General features: G+C 40.4%; 1 protein-coding gene across 1 annotated transcript in view; it reads right to left on the bottom strand.

The window, feature by feature from the left end:
* ppargc1b (peroxisome proliferator-activated receptor gamma, coactivator 1 beta) overlaps positions 1-26268 on the bottom strand; it is a 38785-nt gene that overhangs the window by 6233 nt on the left and 6284 nt on the right. The window contains exons 2-4 of the mRNA XM_079479147.1: positions 4599-4784; positions 4253-4447; positions 475-597 (exon numbers count right to left, since the gene is read on the bottom strand). Coding sequence (XP_079335273.1) covers positions 475-597; positions 4253-4447; positions 4599-4784 — 504 coding nt within the window. The remainder of the gene's footprint in view (positions 1-474; positions 598-4252; positions 4448-4598; positions 4785-26268) is intronic.

Genomic DNA, 26268 nt, shown 5'->3' with positions numbered 1-26268 from the left:
TGCTCATGACAGTGATTTACGTGGAATGCGGAGAGCCATCTTTTGTAACACCCTTACGAAAAGAGTGAACACGTGAGCCATGTGAAGCTGCCCTGCGTCTCCGCTCTATTTCAGCATCTACTGTGCTCTAAGGTTACTGTGACAAATGTGCCAACCCTAGTTGCGAGATACTCTTTCGGTTTCTGAGGCACTAATGCTAGTTCTTCTATGTAATCTCAAGCTTTGTGTGAACATTGCCCTTAAGGCCGGGAAGAGGCCGTGGCTTTGGTATGACAGATGCCTGAGCTCGACTCCAATTCGACAGCAGCCGAAGTGCGATGTGTCAGAGTGAACGATAAACCGCAGGAAACTTCAAGCTTAAATCCTCGGTGTGGCTGGTGTAAGCTAATTAGGCATTAGCATTGCGGTGGGCATACGCCACCACTGAATGACTTGCATCGCATGGTTGGAATTCAAGCGAGTAGAGCGTCTCACCTTCAGCGCGGGCCTCACAGGCTTGATGTGCAGACTCCTGCTGCCATGGCGATGCGCGCTGCCGTCTTTGTGTGACTCGAGGCCCACATGCACATTAGGGGGCGACAGCAGGAGCTTTTTTAGCTGTGGGGGGAACGAGAGGGATTGTAATTTGTTGTCTAAAACAGACTAAACACAAAGAATGAATCAAATCCGATGCAATATGTGTTTTGACTTTTAGTCGCACAAAATCAACAGTCTAGTTTCTTTTTGTCGTTTTTTGAACCCATAGGAAAGAAAAAATTCTGTCATGAATTACTGAACCTTAAGTAGGTCCAAACCTGTATACATTTCTTTGTTCTGTTAGATGTGGATGAATGTTAGCAACTGAGATTTCGGGGGTCAGAAATGGGAGTCAAAGGTGCCCCAGATCTGTTTGTTAATCTTGATTCTTCAAAGTATTTCTTTTGCGTATAGACAATTTAATCGTTTCATCAGACGCGCACGTGCCTATCCCACGGTTTATTTCTATTTAATTCAATTTAATTTATGTTCATATCAATTTGTATTATTATTTTACTGTATAATAATTGTATTAAATAAACACTGTGTTGAATATTGTAGTACGTTCATTTTATTAAATAAACAATTTATTGAATGGGTCCTGTAGTTCTGTCACATTTAAACAAACCGTATGGTACATTTTCATCTAGAGGCTGAGCTTGGTATAGGAGTCTAAGTTCAAAATATTGGAGAGACAAGTTTAGCCAAGTAACGTTTCTTCTCGGCTTCTTTTGATTGATATCAGAAACAAACTACACACACTTTATTGATAGTGAATGTGTAAAGTTATGCACGGTAAAAAAGTTTATGTTGATAGGATAAAACAGTCTATAAAGAAACAAAAGAAAATGCGATTTTTTTTCTACTATGATAGTCAATGGTGCCCCAGAAATCCTACTTGCAAACATTCTTACAAATATCTTTATGTGTGAACAACCAAATAAATATATACAGGTTTGACTCAACTTTAAGTTGAGTAATTTATGAAAGAATTATCATTATCGAGTATCCATTTAATGTGCACTACAGTATACAGGGAAATGAAGCTATATGAACAACTAATAAATGCTGTAGTATACCTGGTGAGATTTAAAAAGAAAGATTCTGCAAATTATATTTTTATGTGGGAATGAGATCGAACAGAGAGACAATTTATTATGTTTCAACTGCAAGCTGAAAATTACTCAAATTTGTTTATCAAATCTTTCCAAAAACGCATACACACAGTAAGCTCTGATAGCCACATACATCAATACCATACATAAATAATTGATAAATGTTACAGGAAAAAAGAATTTCCGAAGCAATATATGAGAGATAACCCTGATACATCAATAAAACATCTCCACAAACTCCCATAATACTCAGAGGCTGCTCTCTGATCGCTTATTTGGACGTAAGAAACATGTACGTCTGCAAGTCCTAAATGATCAGCACCGAACGCGCTGGAGAAAGCCAAATAAGAAACGGCCCAGTGTTCTTATTCCCTTAAGTGATTGTTAATGTGCCAACTTGGCAGCTCTGTCCATGTCTCTCAGTGTCCAATGAGGAAACTGAAGGGGCGCTGAGAGTTTCAGCCTCTGTGTACCAAACCGTTTTGGCATACATTGGCCATGTACGGCATGAAAACATGTGCTCGGCTCTCTCCCCGTTCCCGGTGCCTGAATGCACTTTTTGTTTTGAACACAAAATGGCCTCATTTTGGGGAAGAGAAGTAGTTGCGGCCATTGCCAGCAGAGGGGGCTCTTAGATTTTGGGTAAAACGTTCCCATTATACCCAGACTAAACTCTAGCAGTACTGGAAGAATACTGGCAGAATTTCATTGTTATGAATCATCTAACACAGGAATGCATCTGTTCAGACTTGTATGGATAGGGAAAAGAGTTGTGTAGTTACGGTAGTGCTGCCGAACAGCCTGGAACACCAACACTGGGTAACCCAATGTCATGAATTGGGGCGGGACTATCTGTTTGTCCAACCAATGGAAGACAGGGGAGTGTTTAGGGCGAAAAAGAAAAGCATGTTTGCGGTTTAGTTTGGTGGCACTTGTGGTGTAGACACACTGCTTAAACCTCCTTTAAACCTTGACATGTATGATATTAAAACATTTTTTTTTGTTGCTTAAATCTTACAATACGCTACAAGACTTTTTCTCAGATTTTCAGTCTGGACTTGTTGCAGAAAGTCTGTGCCAGCCTGCGGATTTGATAAATTACTGTGTTTCTATCTGAAACTTTCAAATGTATATGATGTATGATGTCTAGTTTAAAAAACAAATCTGTCCAGATTTTAAGAGTCTTGTAGTGTATTCCAGCCATTAGTATCACAATGGTACGGATTTAATGCTGCATTCGCGCCCATTGGGAAATTCCCACACACAGGCAGCATTAATCCCAATCAGATTATCCTGAGTTTCAGAATAATTTTGTCCCCCATTTTGTTATTCTGTTTTTTTGTGTCAAACTTAGACCCTAAACAATATGAATGATGAAAGGTATCAAGTGATCGTAAGGCAGATGTTTCCGTAAGTACTGCCTGTATCGGTGGTAAAAATCACAAAGGACACGACAAACAGGATCATCAAACACATTACAAAACAGACTCCTGAACAACTGTTCGCAGGGTTACAGGAAACAGAAAACAAAGGAAATGAGAAGAGAAAAAAGAGAGCTGTACAACGAGTAATAACTGTATTAACTGGCTTCACAGCATTTACAGATTAAACTGCTGGGGTTTAGGAACTGAGAGGCATCTGGTTCCAGGAAATGTATCTTAAAGAAAGATGTCATTATTTACTCACCCTCATGCATTTCTATCTTCTCACAGTAAACACAAAAAAGATGAGAGAATTTACAGGTTGCTCTTTACGTTACAGAACGAATCTTTCATCTCCGTGTGGAGTTCAATACATGTGCAATTTGTGAGCAAATCTTTTGATTTGCCTCTTTCCAATGAATCGGTAAATCCGGTTCGCAAGTGGGCTCCTCATGATTTGCTCACGAATTGGATTGATCCAGTTCTCCAGTTCAAACCTTTGCCTAAATGACCTAGTTAAAAGCTCACTGGAGGGGAAAATGATCAATAAATAATGGAGTCCACTTCAGCTTACTGTATTACATCAGAAGACCCGGGAACGGCGTAGAAGTCACTTTTAACAGTGCACTCGACTTCATTGTAACTTAGAAAAAACAAGCAACCAGTATAATTCCCCAATTTCTTGACATGAGGGTGAATAAATCCAGAAACCGAGATAAGAAATATAGTCAGGGTCCTCTCTGTAGGTCTGAAGTCCATTTTGTCACCTATTGAGCTCAAGGATTTAGAAACCTGGGAAGTATGCCCTTACAAAAAAGTACAACTGTATTACCATGTTTTGCAGTATTCCTTACCATCCTCACTAGAGGACTCACACAGTACCGTGATACTATATGCATTAAAGTACACTCTGAATACCACTGTACTTTTTTGTAAGGGTGAAAAAAAAAGAAGACAAGGCAATGGGCTGTGTGGAAAAATAAGACTAGACAGAAGCCAAGAAGCCTCAGGTCCGTATTAACCGTGGCCACGTTCCGTAACCCTGCCTGTGAAGAGGATTCTTGTTAGAGCGGTTGCTTAAAGAGAATCGAAAAGCCCAAAATGAGAAAAATTCAGACCTGTGTTGCCTATCATACCCATGCTGTGGGGTAGTCAGAGGCCCATCCAAATCCACCTTAAACAGGAAGGAAGGGTTCTTACTAGAGACGGGTCTTCTGTCTCTGGGCTCATTGAGCCAGTGTGGGGCTCACTGTCGATTGGGAGGTCGTCTTCATCCTCCTCGCCCTCATCAGGGTCTTCCCCCAGCGAAGGGAACACAGACAGCCCCCCGACCCCATCCTCTACAATGCCATCCAGGCTGTCTGTGAGCGCAGCGAGCAGCGCTGCATTCTCTTCCTGGAGAGACAGAAACAGAAGAGAACAGATTAAAACCTGCATCATCCATAAGAGAAACAAGGCACAATGTCATCATTTTTCACTCAACTATTGGACTGTTCCTTTGACAGTTTGTCAATTTGTCATAGTGCTTAGAAATGATGGTTCCCACCTCGAATAGCTCTGTGTCCCCAGTGCTGTACTGTACCGAGGCAGGGGAGTGGTCTGAGTGCTCATTGCACCAGTGCAGCTCACTGAGGCAGTTCACCGAGTCAAAGTCGCTAGTGTCCAGCTGCGAGAGGTCAAAGTCAGGGAAGTCAGCATCCAGGCGGTCTGAGGAGACCTCCTCTTCCCCATACTGAGAAAGAAAAAATAGTAGGGTCAAAGGTCTACTCTACATCAGAGAACCCGGCCGCTTCAGACACTTTGCTTGAAACGCTGGGAAATCAATACAGAGTCTGCGACTGAGGAGGCCTGGAGCTCGTAACATTCATCTGAGTTAGTATTACCAAACCTCAGCACAACTTCATTACGACTAATGGACTGTTGTGAAAAGACAAGAGAAATCTGGCCCTGGATTTTGCATTGGTTTCACATGCTTGAATAAAAAGCCACAGCCATGGTTTATTGGGAGGAGCTACACTGTGCTGAAAATAAGGTTTTGCATGATGCACAGTGGTCAACTAGTCATCTGACAAATGGCTAGTCGATTACTGATGTCAACAATTTATGTTTTGATATTTAAAGCCTAACTAGCTGTTTTTATCCTGCTTTGAATTGTTATGATGTCAGTAATATATGCAAATAAATGATGTTTATTCCCCCTCTGGATGTGCCACGTTACCCGGGGCAGAGAGTTGCGAGTTTATTTGTCAGCAAAAGTATTCCAATGACGCAAGGCACGTCATTCGGCACTACAAAATGTCCCCCAGATGACGCGATATGTTAACTGACAACTAAACTTGAACTTCTCATTCAGGTTACAAGGAGAAAGAGTAAACATTGCTCTTTGACATGTACTGCTAACGTTAAAACAACGTAATAACAGTGTAATAACAACGTTAACATGTTGAAAATCAGAAATGTCTCATTTTAAACACTTTGAATATCGTAAAAAAAAATTTGATCAGGATTTCAATAGCATGTTCACAGTGTGCTATGTTTTAAATGTAAAAAAAAATATTTTTAAATTGATACTCTTTAAAGCACCATTTCTATTCGTTCCCTGCACTCCCTGTTGGAAACAGATTAGTACTCTCCTTAAAACAGATTATTCAAGCAGTTGTTTAGGGAAATTCACAGATCAGTCAATTTAGAAAATGTGTGGATTTGCACATGCCTGCAATGTGTGAGAAAGCGAAGTGTCTGTGTGTGTCAATAAGTACTGTGAGAAGGGAAGTGGTCTAAACCCCAAGGGTAGACCCGAACGATACAGATGCCTTAATATCTCCATGTTGAGCGATGGGGCTTTGCGCTAACCGTTCCCACCCGTGTCTGTCTGTTTGTGGAAAGGATACCTGCAGGTGTGACACTACCTCGGTTTACAGGAGGCCTATGCATGAATATTCAAGAGGGCCGCTGCGATGCATTTTTGATGACTGCTTGCACGAAATCAGCCCTCTCTGTTTCACAAGGCTGATGATTTGGTTTATTCGCTTCCTTTTATTTCTTTGATCTAGGCCATGTCAAGCGAGTACAAAAACTACTGACGTCTGTTTGCCAAAATGCTATTGTAATGCTGTGAATCAATCAAATATCTTACAAAGGGAGAATCAGAAGCACCTATGAGCAGCTGCCGAGCTCAGATGAAATGAGGTCACATACTCTGTATACCCCTGCCGCATTTGAACCCAATCTTATTATATTTGTGGCGTTTTAATCCGGTGGCTCACTAAGCTATAGTTGCACAATTCTTTACAGATTGAACCTGGTGTTGGATAAATGAGGCAACATTAGGGCCGGATGATGTATTGCACACATTCAAAATGCATTCACTGTGATTTTTCAAGAGATTATTATTATTCGTGATGATTTTAATTCGCTTTTTATTTGGCCATTTAGTTTCTCGTGATTGTGAGAACGCTAAGGAGTGTTATTAATGTAATGATTCAATTGTGCCACTTGCTCCATAACAGTCTCCGTGAGGCATTTGTCATAAATTAACTATTGCTCTTTAGGCCTCTACAAAAGCAAAATTACAGGAAATCCTTTTACCCGCAGGCTTTGAAAGGGGCCGCTAGGATGCCCTGAAGGCTCCGTGCATGTACGTGTACGCGCCTATCTATGCAAATGTGATGCAGGTGCTCGCCCAGCATCCGACATGCACGCACGCACGGCGCTCTCTCCACATCCCCCTCATATGATACTGAGTCATCTCCATTCCCAGAGACCCCTCCCCAAGAGCACGGGAACCTCAGCTAATCAATCTTTTTCCCTCCTTCATTTCTCTCCACTCGTCTCTTTCTATCTTGCTCTTTTCCTGTGTTACAGCGGGTCTCAATATCAATCAATAAAAAGCTCCTTGAGCTCTGAAGGTTTGCGGTCACCAGCGTGGCTTGCGTGCAGCGACGGTAATGCGTGCCCGAATGCTATCCGAAACTGTGGCGCTCTGCTGCTGGTGTTCCTGAGCCGCATGCGTGACCTCTTATCAGCCTTACACGCTTCACGGAAGAGAGAAGCAGAAGATGTGGACAGGTGCTGGAATTCTCTACCAAACCTTGATAAATCCAGCGGATATTAAAAGCCCAGAAGTTAATGAGCCTAGCTGACCTACTCAAGACTGATGCATCAAAGACTAATCTGTGATCTGTGTAGTCAAAAATGACCTTTCGATTCATTCTCCATTTTAAAAGCTGTTCGGCGTAACAAGAAAGGTCATCAAACATATAAATCAGGCAAAGGGGGCACTGCGTATATACCTGACGCATGGAGTCCAAGCAAGGGCATGCAAACATCACGCTTAAAAACTTAAAAATTTGGTGAATTGCATCAGATGTAATGTAAACTGCAGGTAGAGCTGGTGAGTTTTGTCATGTGGTGCTGGAATTCTTTCACCGAGATCTAAACCATACAAGGTCGCAGCTACGCAGACAGCATTCTATTGACAGCCCCTTGGCATCTTTTCAGGGTATCTGGAGAATTTTATAAATGCATTTAAGAAGAATTAAAGGACAAAGCATGAGGAAAACAAAGAACAGTGTGACCTATCTAAGTTTGCCAATGTCCCATCTGAAAGCCTCTGGACTAGGGATGTTCAAAACAAAATTTGATGTCAAACCAGAAATAAAATATAATGTGTGAGTCTTGACGCGCTTTTTAAAGACTCCTAGCGTGCTAAATGAAGCACCACCACAGAAGATAAAGCTTATATTGATATTTTATATAATATAAAGCTAAGTATCCACCACAGTGCTTCCAAATGGGCCGGTGTAACTTAGTGGGCTGTAGCTGTACTGCAGGTGGGGCGTGGCTTAGGCTAAATAAAGGTGTTTAAGGACTCCTATGACATGATAAAAAACATTATTAACTTGTGTTTTTGGTGTGTTTAAGGGATTAAAAACTCAGTATTTTTCATGTAGCGTTGTCGATTTCATGGAATGCGTAATTGTATTTCACGTTAACAATATATTTCACGCTAACAATGTCCTATATTTATTATATATTTTATACTTCGTTTTACTTAGATTGATTTAATTTGTTCATTTATTTAATACAATTCATTGAAATTCTCACCATTTACATGTTCACCTTATGGGTAGATACAAACATGTTATTTCCTCATTGCGTCTAACTTTCAGAGCGCGTTCGAGTTCAAGGAAGTTTGCGATTATGACAAGGGGTAGGGCAGGGCGGTATGACGGAATATGCTGTTAACGCGGAATAAAATGTCAACCGTGAGGGATTTTTCGTGGTTAACTCCTTTTAAAAATATGCTATATAATATATAAACACTAATATATATAAAACCTTCAAAATATAAAATGTATTGTTTATTCGCGCACAGTTAGGTTTTATGCATAAGTTATGCCATAAAATCAGCGACACAACTGCTGACGGACACAATACTTCGTTTTCACGGGAACATGCCAGTTGAAGATAGTGAGGAAATTACGTCGCTTCCCTTGCCAAGTGCATTCCAAACATCTACATAATGGCACGCAAGTGCCCTGTTCACTCTAAAGTCTAAACTCCAAGGGCTCCGCCCTTCAAAGGAGTATGCAATAGGAATGATGACTATATTTGGAATGTTGCCCGTGACTGTTCGGTACGAATGCACTTACCAATAAACCCCTAATAATACGTTTATTCAATTTAATTTTATTGATACAGTGGTTTTGTTGCAAAGCAGCTGTAAATACATAATAATTAAAAAATGAAAGAAAAATTAAAGACAGTCTTTGGTGATAAGATACATGGCATCATTGCAAGCTTTTCTCTTTGCAATGTACGGTGATGAAACTTAACTGAAATAAATGCTATGTTTGGTTGTCAGCAACTAAATTATTCAATTATTTTTATAAAAATGATGATGTATACTGTATAATTACTATAGTATAATGACTAAAATTAACACTATAACCAACTGTACTTAGTCTACACTTGTTTACTCTAGTAATGTTCAAAAACACCAAAAATCAACTACAGTACCACGGTGTACTAAAGTATTTTTTTATGTGGAAGTGCACATTATTTACACGAAACCAACACAAACTGGGAATAAATATTGATTATTTAAAGATATATTATTGTGTATATATCATTTTTACTTCCAACAAAAAAAAGAGGGCTTCTTGTTCTGTCTTTTGGTACTAGTGTACTAGTTGAGTCTAGCAGCCATGAGTCAACCATCAGAACCCATTCCCATTCCAGAACCAACTTTTGAAGGTTTCAGTCCTAAATTCATCTCCTTTATAGTAAAACGTACAGGTTACTCATTCATTCTTTGTACTCGCAAGTTAATAGGCTCTTATCTGGGTGCCCTGTTCCCTTTGAGCCAACAGCTATCTAAGATATGTTATATATAGCTGTTATCCTTAGTCTCATGACTGGCTCTTACACAAGCTGCTTGTGACGGGACTGGCGTTAAATGCTGCCCATGCCAAATTCAAATGGGACTAGTGCCTCTCTCATAAGCCTCCCTCCCCCTGAAAGAAGACAGACACACACGCGGCCCTTTGAGACAGGACCTGTCTATACTGCTAAATGGATTCCCTCACAACTCAATCCATAAAAAGCTTAGGCGTAGTAGCTTGCCGGCTCCAAACAGGAAGGAAATTGTAGCGCCAATGCGAAGCGACGGACCTTGTGCATTTGTCAGTAGCATTCTGAATCCTGTCGATTTTCCTTGACCCTCCGCTTACATGACGCCAAATTAAATAAAGATGCGAGACCATAGCAAACAAAAATCCTACTGACCGCATTTCAACCAAAATGGTGGCACAATCCTCCCCAATTGAAACTAAATAAGCTCTTCGTATGGAGTCTATAGAGGAGTTCGCCGACAATGTCCTTACAGAAAAACTCTAATTAAAGGCAGGGCATTTAAAGTAGGGCAGTTAAAGGAAGATCTGGGCCACTCGTGTACACTGGAACAGTGATCCCGTCGTAACAGTTAAGACTAATAAATGGTCGATTCATGACGCCTCATTGGCAAGGTTTCAGGTCTGGCAAGATGTTTCTTTGTTTCTATGGATCTTCTTGGAATTTGCTGTCTGCAACTCCAGGCAAAGCAGATGAACTGCCTCTCTCCGAAGCATGTCACCTTTACTCTTCTCTCTCAAAACCAGTCTTTACAATCAGTGGTTATTGAACCCATTCATCCTTTAGACATTTGCGAACTATTCCCATGTAGTACATTTCCAAATACTCCCAGACTTCCTGGTCAAAATACAATTTTCACAATTGCAACTACTGAAAATTGTTGACGCAATCGAAAATGCGTAATGAGTCAATTTAAAGGCAAAGTTCAACCAAAACGTGTAAGTCTGTCATTTAAAACCTGTATGTGACTTTATGTCGAACACAAAAGAAGATATTTTGAGAAATGTTTTGTGTCCATACAATGGAAGTCAATGGCATCCCAATGTTCTTCAAAATTCCTCCTTTTGTGTTCTGCAGAAGAAAGAAAGTCATAAAGGTTTGGAATGACATGAGGTTTAATAAATGATATTTTTTATTTTGGTGTCAACCAAATTTCCATTCAGAATTACAGTAGACTACATAAAGATTTAGACAAATTTAGTTTTGCATTGTACGTTGTCTTTAATGCAACATTGAGCCCAATTTTAATCCGGTTTAACTGTTTCCAGATTAGCCGTCAAACTCGGTCTACATCTTCTAGGCTGAGACGGATATAAAGTGCAAACCAAGGACAACGGCCCAGGTCTGAGTGAGACGCTATTATGCAGAATGTCTGAGAGCTCGTGCCCTCGAACGCAACCCTGCTTCAGCCAGGTAGGACGGTAATGAGATCTGATAAGAAAGCGGATTCAGCGCTTAGAGACAAGACTTTGATGGACTGCCGGTTCAAACTGTGACTTTAGATTCGCATGGGAAATGGAAAATAGGCTTAAATGTTTCCATATCTGCAAGTTGCAACTAGTAAAAAAGCAATTCAGATCATCTATGATAATCATTTTCATAAACCTGTTTGTTCTCCGCAGCCAAACGACAGTCTCCATGTTCTGTCCGTCACATGTGTTATTCAAGCAATGACTTCAGCGTAATTATTCTCAATTGACATCACTTGATAATCCATAGTCACTTGTTAGTAAGTACTTTAAAAGATTAGAAGGTGTAGTAAGGAACGGTAGGAAAAGCCAAACATCACAAGGGTTCATTAAGTATTGGGGGGATTTCTGGCAGCAAAAGAAGTCTTTAGAAAGATTTTGTGTGACATAGTTGACAAAGTTGGTGTTACCTCCTAAAAAGCTTGACACTAGTCATTGTTCTTAAGAGATATATTCAGACAGCCTTTCGTCCCTTGTTTGCTATAATCGACTTGCGGGCCCCAGGTGTTATGTACATCCGTTGAATGACAGATCTACATTACTTATAATTGATAAGGTATTATTCATAACATTCCTAATTAATATGATCCCCTGAGACCGGCTGAGAGAGGCATCAAAAACCACCCAAGACTCTCACACATTTAATATGGTAATGCCGCAGCAAACCATCTATCTACCTGTGAAAAAGAACTCAGCATCTAGAGAAACCATGCTCGAGTAATCCATAAGTAAAAAAAACTTAATAAATAGTACACTGTTGGTAAATGCAAAACAAATCATTGCATGAATATCGGCGATGTTGTCGAATTCATTCAAGCCCACAGACCTAAAAATAGGTGTTTTGGTCAGAACTAATAAGACAAACTGCTGCCAAGATCCGTTCCTTCATAAAGTCATCAGAGACAGTGGGCGACAAAAGGGGAACACTTAATAGAAAACCGCAGCAACTCTTATTACTGTAATTTGTAGCCACTCTCCTACTCCGGAAATTTACTATTCTTATCGTGTCTGATCAGCGCTGTTTCAACGTCCATCAAACGTCCGAGCAATGAATCTGTCTCCAGCCTGCCTCAAATCTATGCAAGCCAGAAAAAACAGAGGCCAAGGCAACATGGAACGAAATGTGATTTTGACATTTCAGAAAAACAATTAGATCCAAAATATCATGCTTGTTTGTTGCTGCTGTGAGCTCCGTGAAAGAATTCGGAGCGCAACGGATTAATAACTGACCTTCTGCCGTGCTGTAAAATGGGTCTTATATCATACGTCAAGTTTAAAACGTGCCTACCGCAGCACATGCCTGAACATATCTAACAGTCGCAATTCAGGTAACGTAATATCATTAAACATAACTGTAAGTGCATATAATATTCTTGTCCTAACTGCTGTTACTAATAGGAACATAACCTCCACTTGAAATAAATGGCATTCATTTGCTGTGAAACCCAAGGTCACCCGCAGTTCAATGTGCATGCCACGCCATACATGAAAGCATAGCCAGCGCAGATGCACGTACTAAACATACCAAGCTATGCTTTAGGAGTCAATGCATGCCTGCCATTGATAAAAACTGAGGACTAAGATTTCATCAGAAGATCCGAAATGTAGTCAGCACTTCTAGGCTGGATCCATTTCACCGACACAATGAGAGCGCTCCTCTCCAATGTCAAAGCCATGTATAAGGTTGTTGCCCGGTGTCACGTTTTCCTGCACGACTGTGTAACGCAATGCAGAGACTTTGCCACAATAGTGTAGGTGCGTAACCCCTTTATTATCACCAACGGGGGTCCGCTGCTCCTCAGACTGAGGTAATTTTACCTGCAGTCACGACTGTTGGTGAGGGAGGTTGCAGGACAATGCAGCACTGTTTCCAGGCAGAAACCAAGCAGCGGTATCTTAGGTAACTCAAACAGCCAGAGAGAAGTATCTTATGCACCTTGAGCACTAATTCTAAGCTGACTTGGATCGAGATGCGAAAGGAAAACAATGGTACTCTGCATATGTCAACATATCAACAAAATTTCGTGATCATGGGGGCATGTACAACCTGTCCAAACTGGCATACCCGTTTTGAGGTTTAACATAACCCCAAACAGACCTGGCGTTAACATAAGACGTGGCGTTCCATTGCATATTGCAATAGAAAAAAATGTAATGATGTAATGTAATGATGCCGATTGTTTCAAGAATGTTTAAGACGGCTGTTTAATATTATTGGTTGCGCTCGCAACATGTGACCTGCATCAACATATATAATGTTTAAAAAATATATTTTGTGCTTTTACTGCTTTAAGAAGTTCTCCTTTAGGGTTAAGCTTTTTAATTGCTTACATAATTTTTAATTATTTTTTTCAGTAACAGATCTATTCGATCTATTAATATACATATAAATAAATAAACGTTCCATTTAAACTTTGAATGTAGTAATTTCTTTAAAACATTTCAATTATGTTTGACAATTTGTTAATGTTTTGGAAATCTGTTAGATCCATTATAAATCTTTTATTTAGATCTCAGTAAAAAAATGTATGTTAATGCAAAATACCGTAATACAACCGTATACCCCGTATTGCATATCGTAACCCCCCTATAACTGAACATAACAGAACAGAACAGGGGGGTCTTACGATACCTTGTTAAAGCTCTGCAGTATTTTACGAGGTGGCTAATTCATAGGAATTCGTACAATGTGAATCATTCAAACTGAAATTAAAATGCACATGTTAAAATAGCGCGGGGAGACCGAGATGCAGTCTTTTCAGACTAAGGGTCTCGCAGATGGATCACGATGCCTGCGGATGATGGCATCAGCCCAGCTTCTTTCTAATTCACCGGAGCAGTCGGTGTCTGAGCTCTTAGACGGGCATGGCTGTAATTAAATCAAAATGCTTTTCTTGCTCACTCTGCTTGAGCGTGAGGTCAATGTTAGCGATATTAGTAGAAGTCTGGATGGACCATTCCCCTGCACGCTACCTGCGACGGCGCTGCCCTTGTTCTATGCTCCGTGATGCATTTTTTAATCTCAGTTGTATTCCTGGAGATTCACTCCTGAATACGGCCAACTGCATGTGTCTCACAGTGTTCTTACTGCAGTAAGGGCATGGGAGATGTTTTGCCATATGATGGAAGCAATGTGATCTGTTGCAAAGGTCGTGAGATGGGTCAACCAGTAACACCACCCTTAAACCCGTGGGTGGAAAAGAAGCTAATGTGTGCTCTACGAATTTAAACTGTTCTGATAATAACCATGAATTATTCATGTTTTTTGGAAGTGTGCGCGACAACAATACATATATTGAATTGCAGAAAACCATCACATGCCTGACTTCCCCAAAAGAAGCATGTAGACAACATGTACCTTGACATGATGACCGCTACCATGCAGCGGTTATAAATAGACAGCCGGTGTCTATTTCAGAGCATGTACACGTAACCCTGCATGCAGCGTCAAGGAGAGAGCCATGGCTCATAGTGAGCAGCACCAAGGCTCTGCCTCCGATTGAGTACAACCCATTCTCCTTTAGACCGCACCATCAACAAGACTAAATATGGAAAAGCCATTCTACTGCAGTGATCTTGTGGTTGCTTTCCAGCTGTCCCTTAGGAGAATGTTGAAATGCAGCGAGGTGAAAAAAAGCAAAGAGAGATAAACATGAGTTCATAACATCGGTCATGCTAAGCATTATGGGTGTTCAAGCTGAATAAGAAGGAATGGTGGAGCGATGACGTTAAAAACACTGTCGTGCAGAATGTCATGGCTACCACCATTAATCTTGACCTGTAGTTTCTCTCGTTGGTGTTTAAATGCTGGCCAAGAAATAGAGGTAAGAAATATTCCCATCTCTATTTTGGGGTCGTCCTGCAAGCACGGGTTTGTTTTGAAACCCAAGAATAGACTAAAATAACGAGGTGACCTTTGCTTCTCGCATCCAACGGTCGAAAGGACAGAACTCAGACACAGCTGTTCAAGTCGTGCCCGCAACTGTTTGAAAGTGATATAGCATAGAAAAACATATGTGCTTATCGAAAAATATAAATGTTATGAATAAAATAGATTGAAATTGGATTGAAATTCTTGAAACAAATAGGAAATACTCAAATCTAGGTAAAAGTATACTGAATTAAGAAACAAATGGTGTATGCAAAAGTGACATAATAATCATTGCTATTGTATCTTAAAACTAGACATTTTTTATATATATAAATTAAGTATTTTTAGTAAATACTGGCTTTAAGGAGTACATTAGTTCAACCAAAATGAAAATTCTGTCATCCTTTACTCACTCTCATGCTGTTCCCGACCTGTATACATTTCTTTATTCTGTTGATCACAAAAGAAAACATTTTGAAGAAAGTGGGAAACCGGAAATATCTGGGGCTCCATTAACTATCATAGTAGTAGTTTTAGTACCATGGTAGTCAATGGTGACCTGGAATTGTTTGGCTACAAATATTCTTCTGAATATCTTTGTGTTCAACAGAACAAATAAATGTATACAGGTTGAGTAAAGGATGACAATTTTATTTTCTGTGTGAACTAATACTGTTGTAAATAGTTAAAAAAAAACAGTATTTACCATTCAATTTAGTTTTGAGAGTTTTCACCTTAAAAAGTGATCATAAAATAATATAAAACAGTTTAAAAATAAGATGAAACTTCCTAAAGAAGAAAATATTCTCTTGAATTAACCGTATGACCTTTGTCCTCATTTAAGCCCAAGACAACTTACGATGTCTTCAAGAACGTAAATGCTTAAACCTCGGCCTATAGTCCAACGCTGTTATTCCATTCATCTACACTAACCTCTACTTCAAATGAAAAAATATGCCACTTTGAAAGACATACAAGCACAAGTAATACAGACACCATATAACATTGTGCCACCACCATGAGAGAAACCTCCCTGTCAACTGCATCCATCCTCTTTCTTTCCGTCCAATGAGGCAATCTTTAGCTTAACCTTCTCTTCAAACACTCTCTTGTGACTTTCTGAGTCAGCACTGCTGCATGTGGTCTTCGGGCAAATCTTGAGTGGTCCGCAGGACATCTCTGCACTGGCTTTCTACGTGAGTTTTCAAGATGACTCAACCTGAATTCGTAATGCTCAAACAGAAGGCAAAGCCATCTGCCAGCCCCCATCTTTAAGCCACTGCTTCATTCGCAGACCGAGATTGTAAGAATGTGATGTTCTGACATGAAATGCAAGCTAATTCTGGCGTCTCCTGGCCTTCGCATGCTCTTTCTCTTTGCTTCATGTCGTTCATGGATCGAAAAACAGCTATTGATGATTCATTTGTTACAGTAATGGTTAAGGTGGAATATTGACCGTCAGTGCATTGTTTTTTATTTTTAGAAGAACTTACTACTTGGCAGTGGTTGTGATGCTCTTTGCATTGCGGGTAATTGTTGCAACAAGCAGCATTTGGATCTTAATGTCTTAAGGTCATTAAAGGTTTTTTTTATGGTGGGATGATTCTTCCATTTCAATAATGTGAAGGAGCTGTTATGTCAAGGACAAGCTTATAGGAATACGGCACTTCAGCCAAAAAAAAACATTTGTAATTTACTTAAACTCATTGATTTAATGAAATGAACTTGAATAAATCTAATATCAGTAAATGTAATTCAATGACAACGAGTGAAGCCCATTACTTTCAACCCTGCAAACATGAGCTACATTTTGGATAAATTGTTCCTTTTACAATTGTGCTAGACACAACTCTTGAAAGGGGAAACTGAAGGTCATGAGAGCTGCAGCAAGAATCGACTGTATATGATCTTCTTTAGCTGCGTTCTTATGAGGTGAAATGGCAAAGGGGTTAATTGGTTTCCCAGAGGATTCAAACCTATATAATGCAGTATGCGGGATACAGAAGACGTATCTCTTTACAAAATATTGTAAAGAGCCATGACCTTACAGACATTCAACATTAAATATCATTTGCCATCCGTTTTACCTCCGTAACTTGATGCAGTTTCCAATGAAACCTAATATTCAACAAGGAAACGATGTAGGGCTTTATTTCATCCGCTAGGAATAGATTGGATCGATTGATGACATCAGGAAATACAGGCAAACTATATGAAGAATAATTATGAAGGCAAACTATTTTTGAATTATTATTTGGACCAAGCACCAATGAATCATTCAGTGGCCAAAGTTTGCTTTTACAGTTATTTGAAGCGATAACTCACCCAAAAAAATACAAATTTGTCATCATTTACACTCAAAATGTGAAATGTCTCCGTTGTTTTGTGGACATACAATAGGAGTCAATGGGACCCAAAATACTTTCTTTCGTGTTCTGCCAAACAAAGTCATACAGGTTTGGAATAACATGAGGGTGATTATTAAATTAAATAATTGTTCACTTTTTGGGTGAACTGTCCCTTTAAGCCCCTTTAAATGACAATTCCGTAAACAAATAAGCACAAAACAATTCATAATCCAATCATTTTAGGAAGCCACAAATATTCTAAAATTCAACTCCATTTCTTAAAATCACCTTCAGGGACCTAGAAGAAACTGCTTTGTGTGTCCCACCGATAAATGTATTGATACCATAAATCATTGGGCGATCCCAAGACAAGACTATTGCCCGAACTGAGGGCCCTCGCTACATTTGCACTACACTACGTGTGCTCAACCATGACACCAAGTGAATACATTTTTCCCTTTGACAAATTGTTATTAATTCATCTTTTGACAGCCCACCAAGACAACCCTTTGCCTTTCCACATTTCTTGGGTTATCAGTGTGGTATTGTGCAGATCATGTTATCCTTACTACTTTTATTCTGATCCTCCTGTCACTGTTGAATGTGTGTTTCAAATCACGAGCCGCTAATCTGTAGGGTAAACACGATATGTTAATGAGTGCACATTTAAAATTCTCGAGTCTGTGAGCCATGCGTGAAATGCTTTAGAGGTTTGTTAGTTTACCAGGAGCTGTAAGGATTCGTTATAAAGCCACACTGCTGGATTGCAACTCTATCCATACAGTAGTGTTTGTGGTGGGATTGGGAGCACATTGGATTTGTACTTTGTATCCCTTGCCAGCTCGCAGTGTTTGTCTCAGCATGCCTTCTTTCTCGATAAGGTCAGGCCTTTTAAGTGCAAATATCAGGATGTCCGCCATGGGACAACAAAGATAACAGATCTTCCCAAAATCTATTCGCACGGCAAAGAGTACAATCCTATGGTAACAATTCTTGACTTAAAGTGCAAAACCCACCTTTAAAAGTCCACCTATGGCAGTATCACACTAAGTGATCGCCTCCTCCAGCAATAGCCATTAATAATATAGACTGTTGCTGCAGCGAATGACCGCATGTGTCTTTTCAATAAGCACAACCTTCTATGTATTGTGTACCACTTGGGCCTCATAAAAAGCACCGTAAATAGCTGTAATGCTCAGCTGATCTCCTGAAAAGGGAAACAAAGACCTTTAATTCAGATTTGTGTGATCCGTTGACCTTTCTTTCCCGTTGTTCTCTTGTGATAAGCAATAAGAAAATGAACAGAGAATTGTTATCGTCTTTGAAAATCTAACATCGGTGAGTCAAGGTGCAGGAACTCAAGGGCCAAAAATGTAAAAGAAAAACTGGCTTTGAACTTCCTCGGAAGCTTTTCAGGTTGGATGGTCCAACGTGCCAAGACTCTTTGACCTATTATTGTCTCATAGTAATTTGATGAGGATTTGTTGGTTTCATTTTCATCTTTAGCTTCTGGTGCTTAATGTGTTGCTGGGAAACTGAAGTGTGGTGATGCCAAGCCTTGTAACAGATTAACAAACAAATTAGTGACTTTTGAACCATGAACAATGGTGAATGTCCATTCTTCAAATGTTTTGATTTGATCCGATTTGAATCATTTGCCATTCAAGCTTAAACATTAAGCCCTCACAAGGTGTCATATGAAAAACAAAGGTTATAAAACACACTAAAAAGACTCAAATATCTGTGGGAGATCACACTTCATGTCATTTGAGTACTGCCGAGTACACGCTGACTAAGTGTAACATTATTCAGTGAGGTTTGTACCAATTCCTAGCAGTTTTACAGTCACAGATGGAGGAAATGACTGCGGGCGTATGAACATTTCAACTGTCCCTCAACAACCATCTGACCGACCGAGTTGATAAATGATCTATGCTTTGGTGCTCTGTAAAAGTAGAGGTAGCAAAAATCCAAAGTATTGCAATGTCTCACGTTTTTGGGTGGAATATTCCTTAAATACAGAATAGGTAATATCGATATATCATATGACCAGGACCCTGCTGATTCCCACCTCTGATGGTCAGTGCCGTTGCGCCCTGCCAAGGGACCTCCATTCCAACACTTCAGCAAGTTAAAAGGCTAAAGTCAGTTGGCGTGTCCTTATCCAACCTACGTACACGTGACCGGAGAGGGAGCTGCGGCAGTGTGAGGCAGAGGTGCGAGGGAGAGATGGGCAGGGGGAATTGGCGAAAGAGCAAATGCTAAAAGGAAATAGAGCTGAGGGATAAAGCAGCACATCAGCAAATAAGGAAGCAACTAGGCCACAGCAAAATCTGGATGCTTTCTACGGACATTTTTCCCTCTCGTCTCTCGCTACCATGTCGGCACCATTACAAGGTGCATCACGTTTGTTCTTTCACAGCTCGCTGCTTCGTTCTCTTGCCTTCTTTCAGTGCATCTCAAATCCACTTCGCTCTCTTTGGCTTCAGAGCGGCAGGCTGTGAGCTGCTACCTGCGGCGCATCTGTTTAACAGACAGCTGTCGCCTGAGGTGACTGTAGATTTCCACTCTATCAGGGCTCTCAGCCAAACGCAGGACATCACCACCTACAATTATGCTGATACATGAAAAACGGTAAGGGCAAGCTTTGGTGCAAGGACCCACTGGTAGATCCGCATTACCTGTCCTTCCGCAAGTGTCTTGAGAAATGATTCACGATCCACATAGGCGTATTACACTTGCACGGCCCAGATTCATACCACGAGGGTCTCAAAAGAACGTCATCGCTCTATGCAACTCTCTTAGCATCGTCGATGCCATTCATTCATTTCCTACTCCATGATTGTCAATTACTCCATTGGAAGTCACGTAATGAGTATTAACACATTGTTAGATCCGCAAAACTATGTTAATTGAACAGCGCAATGGATGGGGGAGTGCTCAGAGGCCATAATAGAAGAAAACTTAATAAAAGAATATCCAGAACGGCTCAAGGCCAGAATGTGCATTAGAGGCGCCTATACTCATAATGTACATAATGACTCTGTGATTACATGCTCATAATTGACTCAAATCTAAAAATATGACATGCGTGAAAGTCCACACTGTGATCAAATTTGTGTTAGTTTGGAGACCCATCACAGTTGTAATGCTGGACGGTTATCGTTTCATTACAGATCCATTTAATTACACAAAGTGCTCTTGCGGACACCTGGGGCCTGGTGCTATCCCCTTGCCTCTTCAGTTCGTTTTACAGCCATACGACCCCATCCCTCAAAAAGCCACCGGCCATCTCCATTACTTCATCAGTTTCTGAGCTGTAATTCACTTAAGTGACGGCCCTGTCAACATATTCCTGAAAAAGGCCTGCATTCAGTACTCAATGAGCTTTCACTTTCTAACCCTGATCCAACTTATCTTGGGGGACCTTTGCTCAATATCAAACTTCAAACTCGGAAGCAATAACGCTGGAATAGACAGTCAGTGGCTTCAACTAAACAAGGTCTACTTTGAAGCTCATATGATAGATAAATGCAGATAAGTTGTTAAAACTATGTTTTAGGTGTAACCTTGTAGACGTTTTTTAGTCAATAGTCAAAAGCTGTTTAATAATAATAATAATAATAATAATAATAGTTATTTATACATATTTATTTCATAAATAATTATACAATTATAACTTGAATTTATTATTTATTCATATTATTATTATTATTATTTTTATAATATCAACCTTTTATTTATATTTAGATGCTATGTAAATAATAACAATTTTTTTTATTAAACAGCTTGTATGGACCACTGATTCAAAAGATGTCTACTTGTAACACCTAAAACATGCTTTCATTATTACTATTGAAATGATTCAATAATAATAAATATTTTATTGATGGGCCAAAATGCAATGGAGCACAGTGTCCCACCACAGGAGGTATCGACTGCAAAATCATCAGTTCAAAAGCATTTTACGTCGACCATCCAGATAACACCGATAGTAAAACAAGACGCACACATAAGCAGCATCAAGCAAAGTACTCTGCAATAAATCCATCCGCAGCCATGTTTGGAGAATGCCACGAGGTCATAACAGATGTTAATCCCTCCTCCTGAACAACTTCTATTTACACCTGTCAAGGTCCAGGCTTTTGACACGCAAAACAGAAGCTACACCCAGACCCGCACCCCACCCCACAATCCTGTCACTCAAACAATAGAGGACTCTTAGCTAATCCTCGGCGACTTGTAACTGCCGTTTTGGACATCCTAGCATCTGTCGCCAAAACTCTTCCGAGTAGTTTCCGATATGATCTTAAGGCTGATATCTATTTAAAACATCATAATTAATTCTATTTTAAATATTTATTTATATTCATAATATTATTAAGCATCCTGATTATTGCGTCAGAAATAGTTTTGGTTGAACAATCGTTGTCGTGAACCTTCGCTTTAACCTTTTATAACTAGAAAATATGCAATACGAACAGTTTACTATACGTAAACATAGACGGCCACAGTATCTGTAGTATAGTACGTGTAAAATATAAAGATATTTTACCGAAACGAAGTGTTACTTTATTTAAACGCTAGCTGGGTAGAAATACGACTCACCATATGTTGTGTCATTTGAGATCCAAGCCGCCGCACACAGTGGGATAAATTTCAATTGAAAGTGTGCTCGAATGACAAGCCCTCAAACACAAGCCCCCCAGCCACTTGCCAACGTCTAGCTGGGCTTCTGCCAGCACAATCAGCAAAGATGTCCTTGAGAGCCAAACACAAGTTGAGGAATGCCTTCGTGACACATCATCACCGAGCCGCCAGGACATTACTCACCTCTTCTAGTACTGCACTCATCATCTCAACCTGGTAAATCAACACCTGCCCACGACACGACCCACGCTTACAGCCCTCGGTCTGCTCGCCGTGAGACCCTGTGCGCTCAGCAGTCGACGTGCAACAAATTCACACCTGTGACTTGTGGTACAGCCCCAAGATTCCCATCCTAGCAATGAACAATGAATCCTGGCTACAGCTCGCTGTATCTGTGTCTAAGCGATAACGCTTGAAATGAAGCACGGCTGCCGTCAATCTTCCAGTTTTGGGGACTCTTTTGTGCCTTCGTGGATTTGTTTATTTTCCACGTTTGGTGCTTTTCCTTACCCCGAAAAGCACATGGCACCACAGATGCTTGGGGGGCGGGGTTTGGGGTTGTCTAACCAATCATCACCTCGGCTGACACCTACTGAGAACCATTTACAACAAAACAGAGGCTAGCACAGAATGCAATGCATGCTTTTCATGCAATTACAAGCAAACTTATATTCATCCGACTTGGATTCACGCGTCTATTTGGCTCACTTGTTAAATGGGTGAAAGTCAGACAAAATTGATCAAAATAGAATTTTAAGAGATATTCACAAGTTAGTGGTTAAGCTCCTGCAGTCCACAGGGGTAGAAAATGTTAGGCATTGCACTTATATTTACCCCCTTAAAGATACGGTTCACCCCCCAATTCTTTTTCATTATTTATTCACCCTCATGTCATTCCAAACCTCTATGAGTTTCTTTCTTCATCAGTACACAAAATATATTGACTTCCATTATATGGGCACAAAACCACTAAGATATTTCCCAAAGTATCTTCTTTTGCTTTTGAAAATATAAGACATTTTCTGTCGTGGAGCTTGAAAACAGACTCTGTTTTGATAAGCTTTATGTTCTGTCAATGCATCTGCTATCTCATCGTGTGCAAAAGCACATGAGCTTGTCTGTACGAGCGGTGGCACTTTGAACTTCACAGCTGTCTGATCAAAGGGGATGGTCTTTTGAGTTTCCACAAACAACCAATTCCCTGCTCTGTTGTCCCAATCCTCGCCTTCAAAATCAAACACGCCAGATTACATCCTGCTATAGGGAACCAAAACACATGTAAATATAATCTGCCGACAAAAGTATATACACCTGCTCTGTTTGATGCATCTGCACCGTCTTTCGGGGACAACGTCCCTTTTCGTGCCGAGTCTGAAAAACGGCGACAATTTGGCCCTGAGAGAACCCGACCCTGGGGAGAGAGGAGGGGAAATGTCCTCCTCTCCATCTCCCTCTGCTCATAACCATGAAACTGTGGTGTTTTCAAGAGCTTTGCTGTAAATCTCTGACAGGTGGGTTCAAACTGGATCTGGTTTTCTGATGGCGGCTGCAGACGCCCCTAAAGCTTGCAGTAAATAATACGACAAGCCTGTGAGGGCCATCCCGTCCATTTTATAAGAATCTATTCTCACCCGATCCGACATTCTGCGTGTAAATTCCCCACAAGAGACTAAATCTGCTGTTGTTTGTACTGCGCGCACAGCAGTGCATTCTGGATAATTACAGTGCCAGCGAGTGTCAAGGTCTGAGTGATTCAAGAAAATGTAATTTTGCAGATTCTCATGTTTCTTTGTAATACAAGGTCCCGCGTGCCATTTATTTCACAGCATTTGAAAATGTAGTAACAACATGGACTCTTTCCCATGTCCATATAAGAGATAAGAACGGTTGCAAAGCGGCGCGAGTTGTGAAAGCGGCGTGGGACTTTGTGCCTTGCGAGTAGAAATGGCCACTAATTAATTCATCTCCAAGGCCTCTTTACTATCACCCCACTCATCAGCAGATTACCACATCCAGCTTCTACTGTACTGTATATCACCCCCTGCCCAGAACCCACGGTCTGGTCAACCCGGCTGAGGTAAACCTATGGGGTGCGTCTTGTGTGGTACTTACAACCAAGTCTTTCTACTATCGGCACCTTGCGCTGATGAAAGTGTACCATGCATGTCCATTTGTTGCTACCTATGTAAGTTTAATGCCGCAAAAGGGAATGTCTATTATCAAATGCTCATATAGAGCGTTACATGTTAGTGTCGTACACATTGTAATGAAAACAAAACATCACCTCCAGTGCTTTGTGATACCTGAGGATGCTCCATGCAAAGGTCCCGCTCCCGCATATATTTGATAAAATAATCAAATAAGCTCTCAAGAACAACTGGTGATGTATTTCTGGAAGCGTGTGGGCGTTTATATCTTTAGGTTTTCTGTCAGTGTGAATTAGTGGGTGTCCGGAAGTGTGCGATGCACTTGTGCGAGAGCTCTAGACTTGGAGAACAGGGCGGCTTTTTTAGCGTTCATTATTTCCAGCGACTATTTCTGCCTGTGGGTCATTATAATTGTAAATGCGAGGACATCTCTTATATTTTTATATAATGTCATCAACATAAAGCACCAATGCAAACAATTCTACAATCTTTCCTCAAAGTCGTATCTTTTGTTCAAGAAGAGGGTTTACATCACATATAATTATGCTATTCAGCGGTCCAATTTGAATGTATTCAATGTGAATAGCTGATCTTTAACCACTAAAAGCTGCAAACTGCGGCTTTAAAGAACTGCAAATTGATTTTTTAACAATACGCAAAAGGGTCAAGATGCATTGCGTAGGCACCCATTTGATACGTTGAGCCTATGTGACAATATCGGACTAAAACGACTTTTCAGTTCCACAACAATCCCAGCTTTATTCAGTCAATGTGCAACCTTGCGCTCTCATGAAGAAACAAACACTCTAGTGTGCTTCACCCATCCTAATGACCCTTCCGTAAGAGACGCCCCCCAAAAACATTCCCGTCACTTTATGTCCAGCCACCAAACCCACAGACAATTCTGTTGTGACGCTAGCAAAACAAAGGCGTACACTTCACATGAAAGACCGTCACTAAAACCCCTCCATGATTCGACTCCTAAGTAGGCAGGATTATATGGGCTACCACCAGCTGGAAACTGTCCAATATCATGTGATTGGCCCCTTGTATCTCAATACGTTCATACAAGCCAGATTCTGTGGGCATTTAAAAACTCGGATTTCCGTTTTAAGGAGGAAACTTCATCCGGAAACTCTAGTTAAAACGTATGTAATTTGATAAAAAGCGCGAGCATGCAAGGAATGGAACGTTTGCAGGACCGTTCTGCCTGAAACGGACACCTAAAAAAAAAAAGCATTTCTAGAGACCTGTCACAAAACCAGCGTCTGACAGTGAAGTGTTTTTCTTGGGTGAAATAACCTGAGAGAAACACGTATAAAGAAATCAATAATCCATCACAGGCAGGTTAACCTCCCATAAACCTCCAGCAATGTTTTTCCTCCTCACAACGGTCTGTGCCTCTGGGAAAACTTGCGCTAAAAAAAGAGGCTTGCGCTACATGCATGATGAATAAATGTGTGAGCAGGTAAACTTTACAAGGTGTAATCCAAAAACATGATTCATACCTGCAGGCCGTATAGTTGTGTGACAAGAGTTTGATATGTCGTAGACACAAATTCTCTAAACGTGAGGTCTCCAACCATCTCCTCACAAGTCTGGCGCTGTGGTATCAGACAGGAAAGGCAAATATTCAAATGAATGCAATGAAAATGCTAATGCAACCTATTGAGATTACTTCTGCTTTCGTCCAGGCAGAGAGACCAGAAATAGGGTCACACACAGCTGCGGCGCATCAGGGGAGATGCTGAAAAGCACAGAGAGTACTGCGCGAGTACATGAAACGTCTAATGGGTGAGAAAAAAGAATCCTGTATAGTGGGCAGAATTCAAGCGTTTGACATGGAATAAAACTGACGCCAGAATTTTCTCTAGCGATTGCTGAAATTTCGCCCTGTGGCAGCGAACAACAACTGTATCCAGAGCTTGTCTTGAACAGTTTAGCTCAACGTTCGAGAAAGACTGTCAAACCTACAGATAGACAGTGAGCCATTGCTCAGAAAATAACAGTAATCTTGTGTTTTAAATGTGTGTACCTTTGACATGGCAGGAATAAAACATTTGTACATTACACCTACAACATTTCTTAAATGTACATATTTATCTCGAAATACATAATATATTTTAATATGTCAATGTGCAACATTGGAGAAATAATAAGGGCAGTTGTTCATTTTTAATTTGCCTCAAAAAAGGTTTTTGCCTGTAAAAACAATCGTGAACAAAATCGCATCGTGAGATCAGAATCCTGATCGTGAGTCAATCGTAACATCCCTACTAAACGCTAGCAGCAAATACATAACATGATTTTCAACATT

This window comes from Barbatula barbatula (assembly GCF_947034865.1).
Source record: "Barbatula barbatula genome assembly, chromosome: 18".
Lineage (NCBI taxonomy): Eukaryota > Metazoa > Chordata > Actinopteri > Cypriniformes > Nemacheilidae > Barbatula > Barbatula barbatula.
This window is presented reverse-complemented; position numbering and strand designations above follow the sequence as displayed.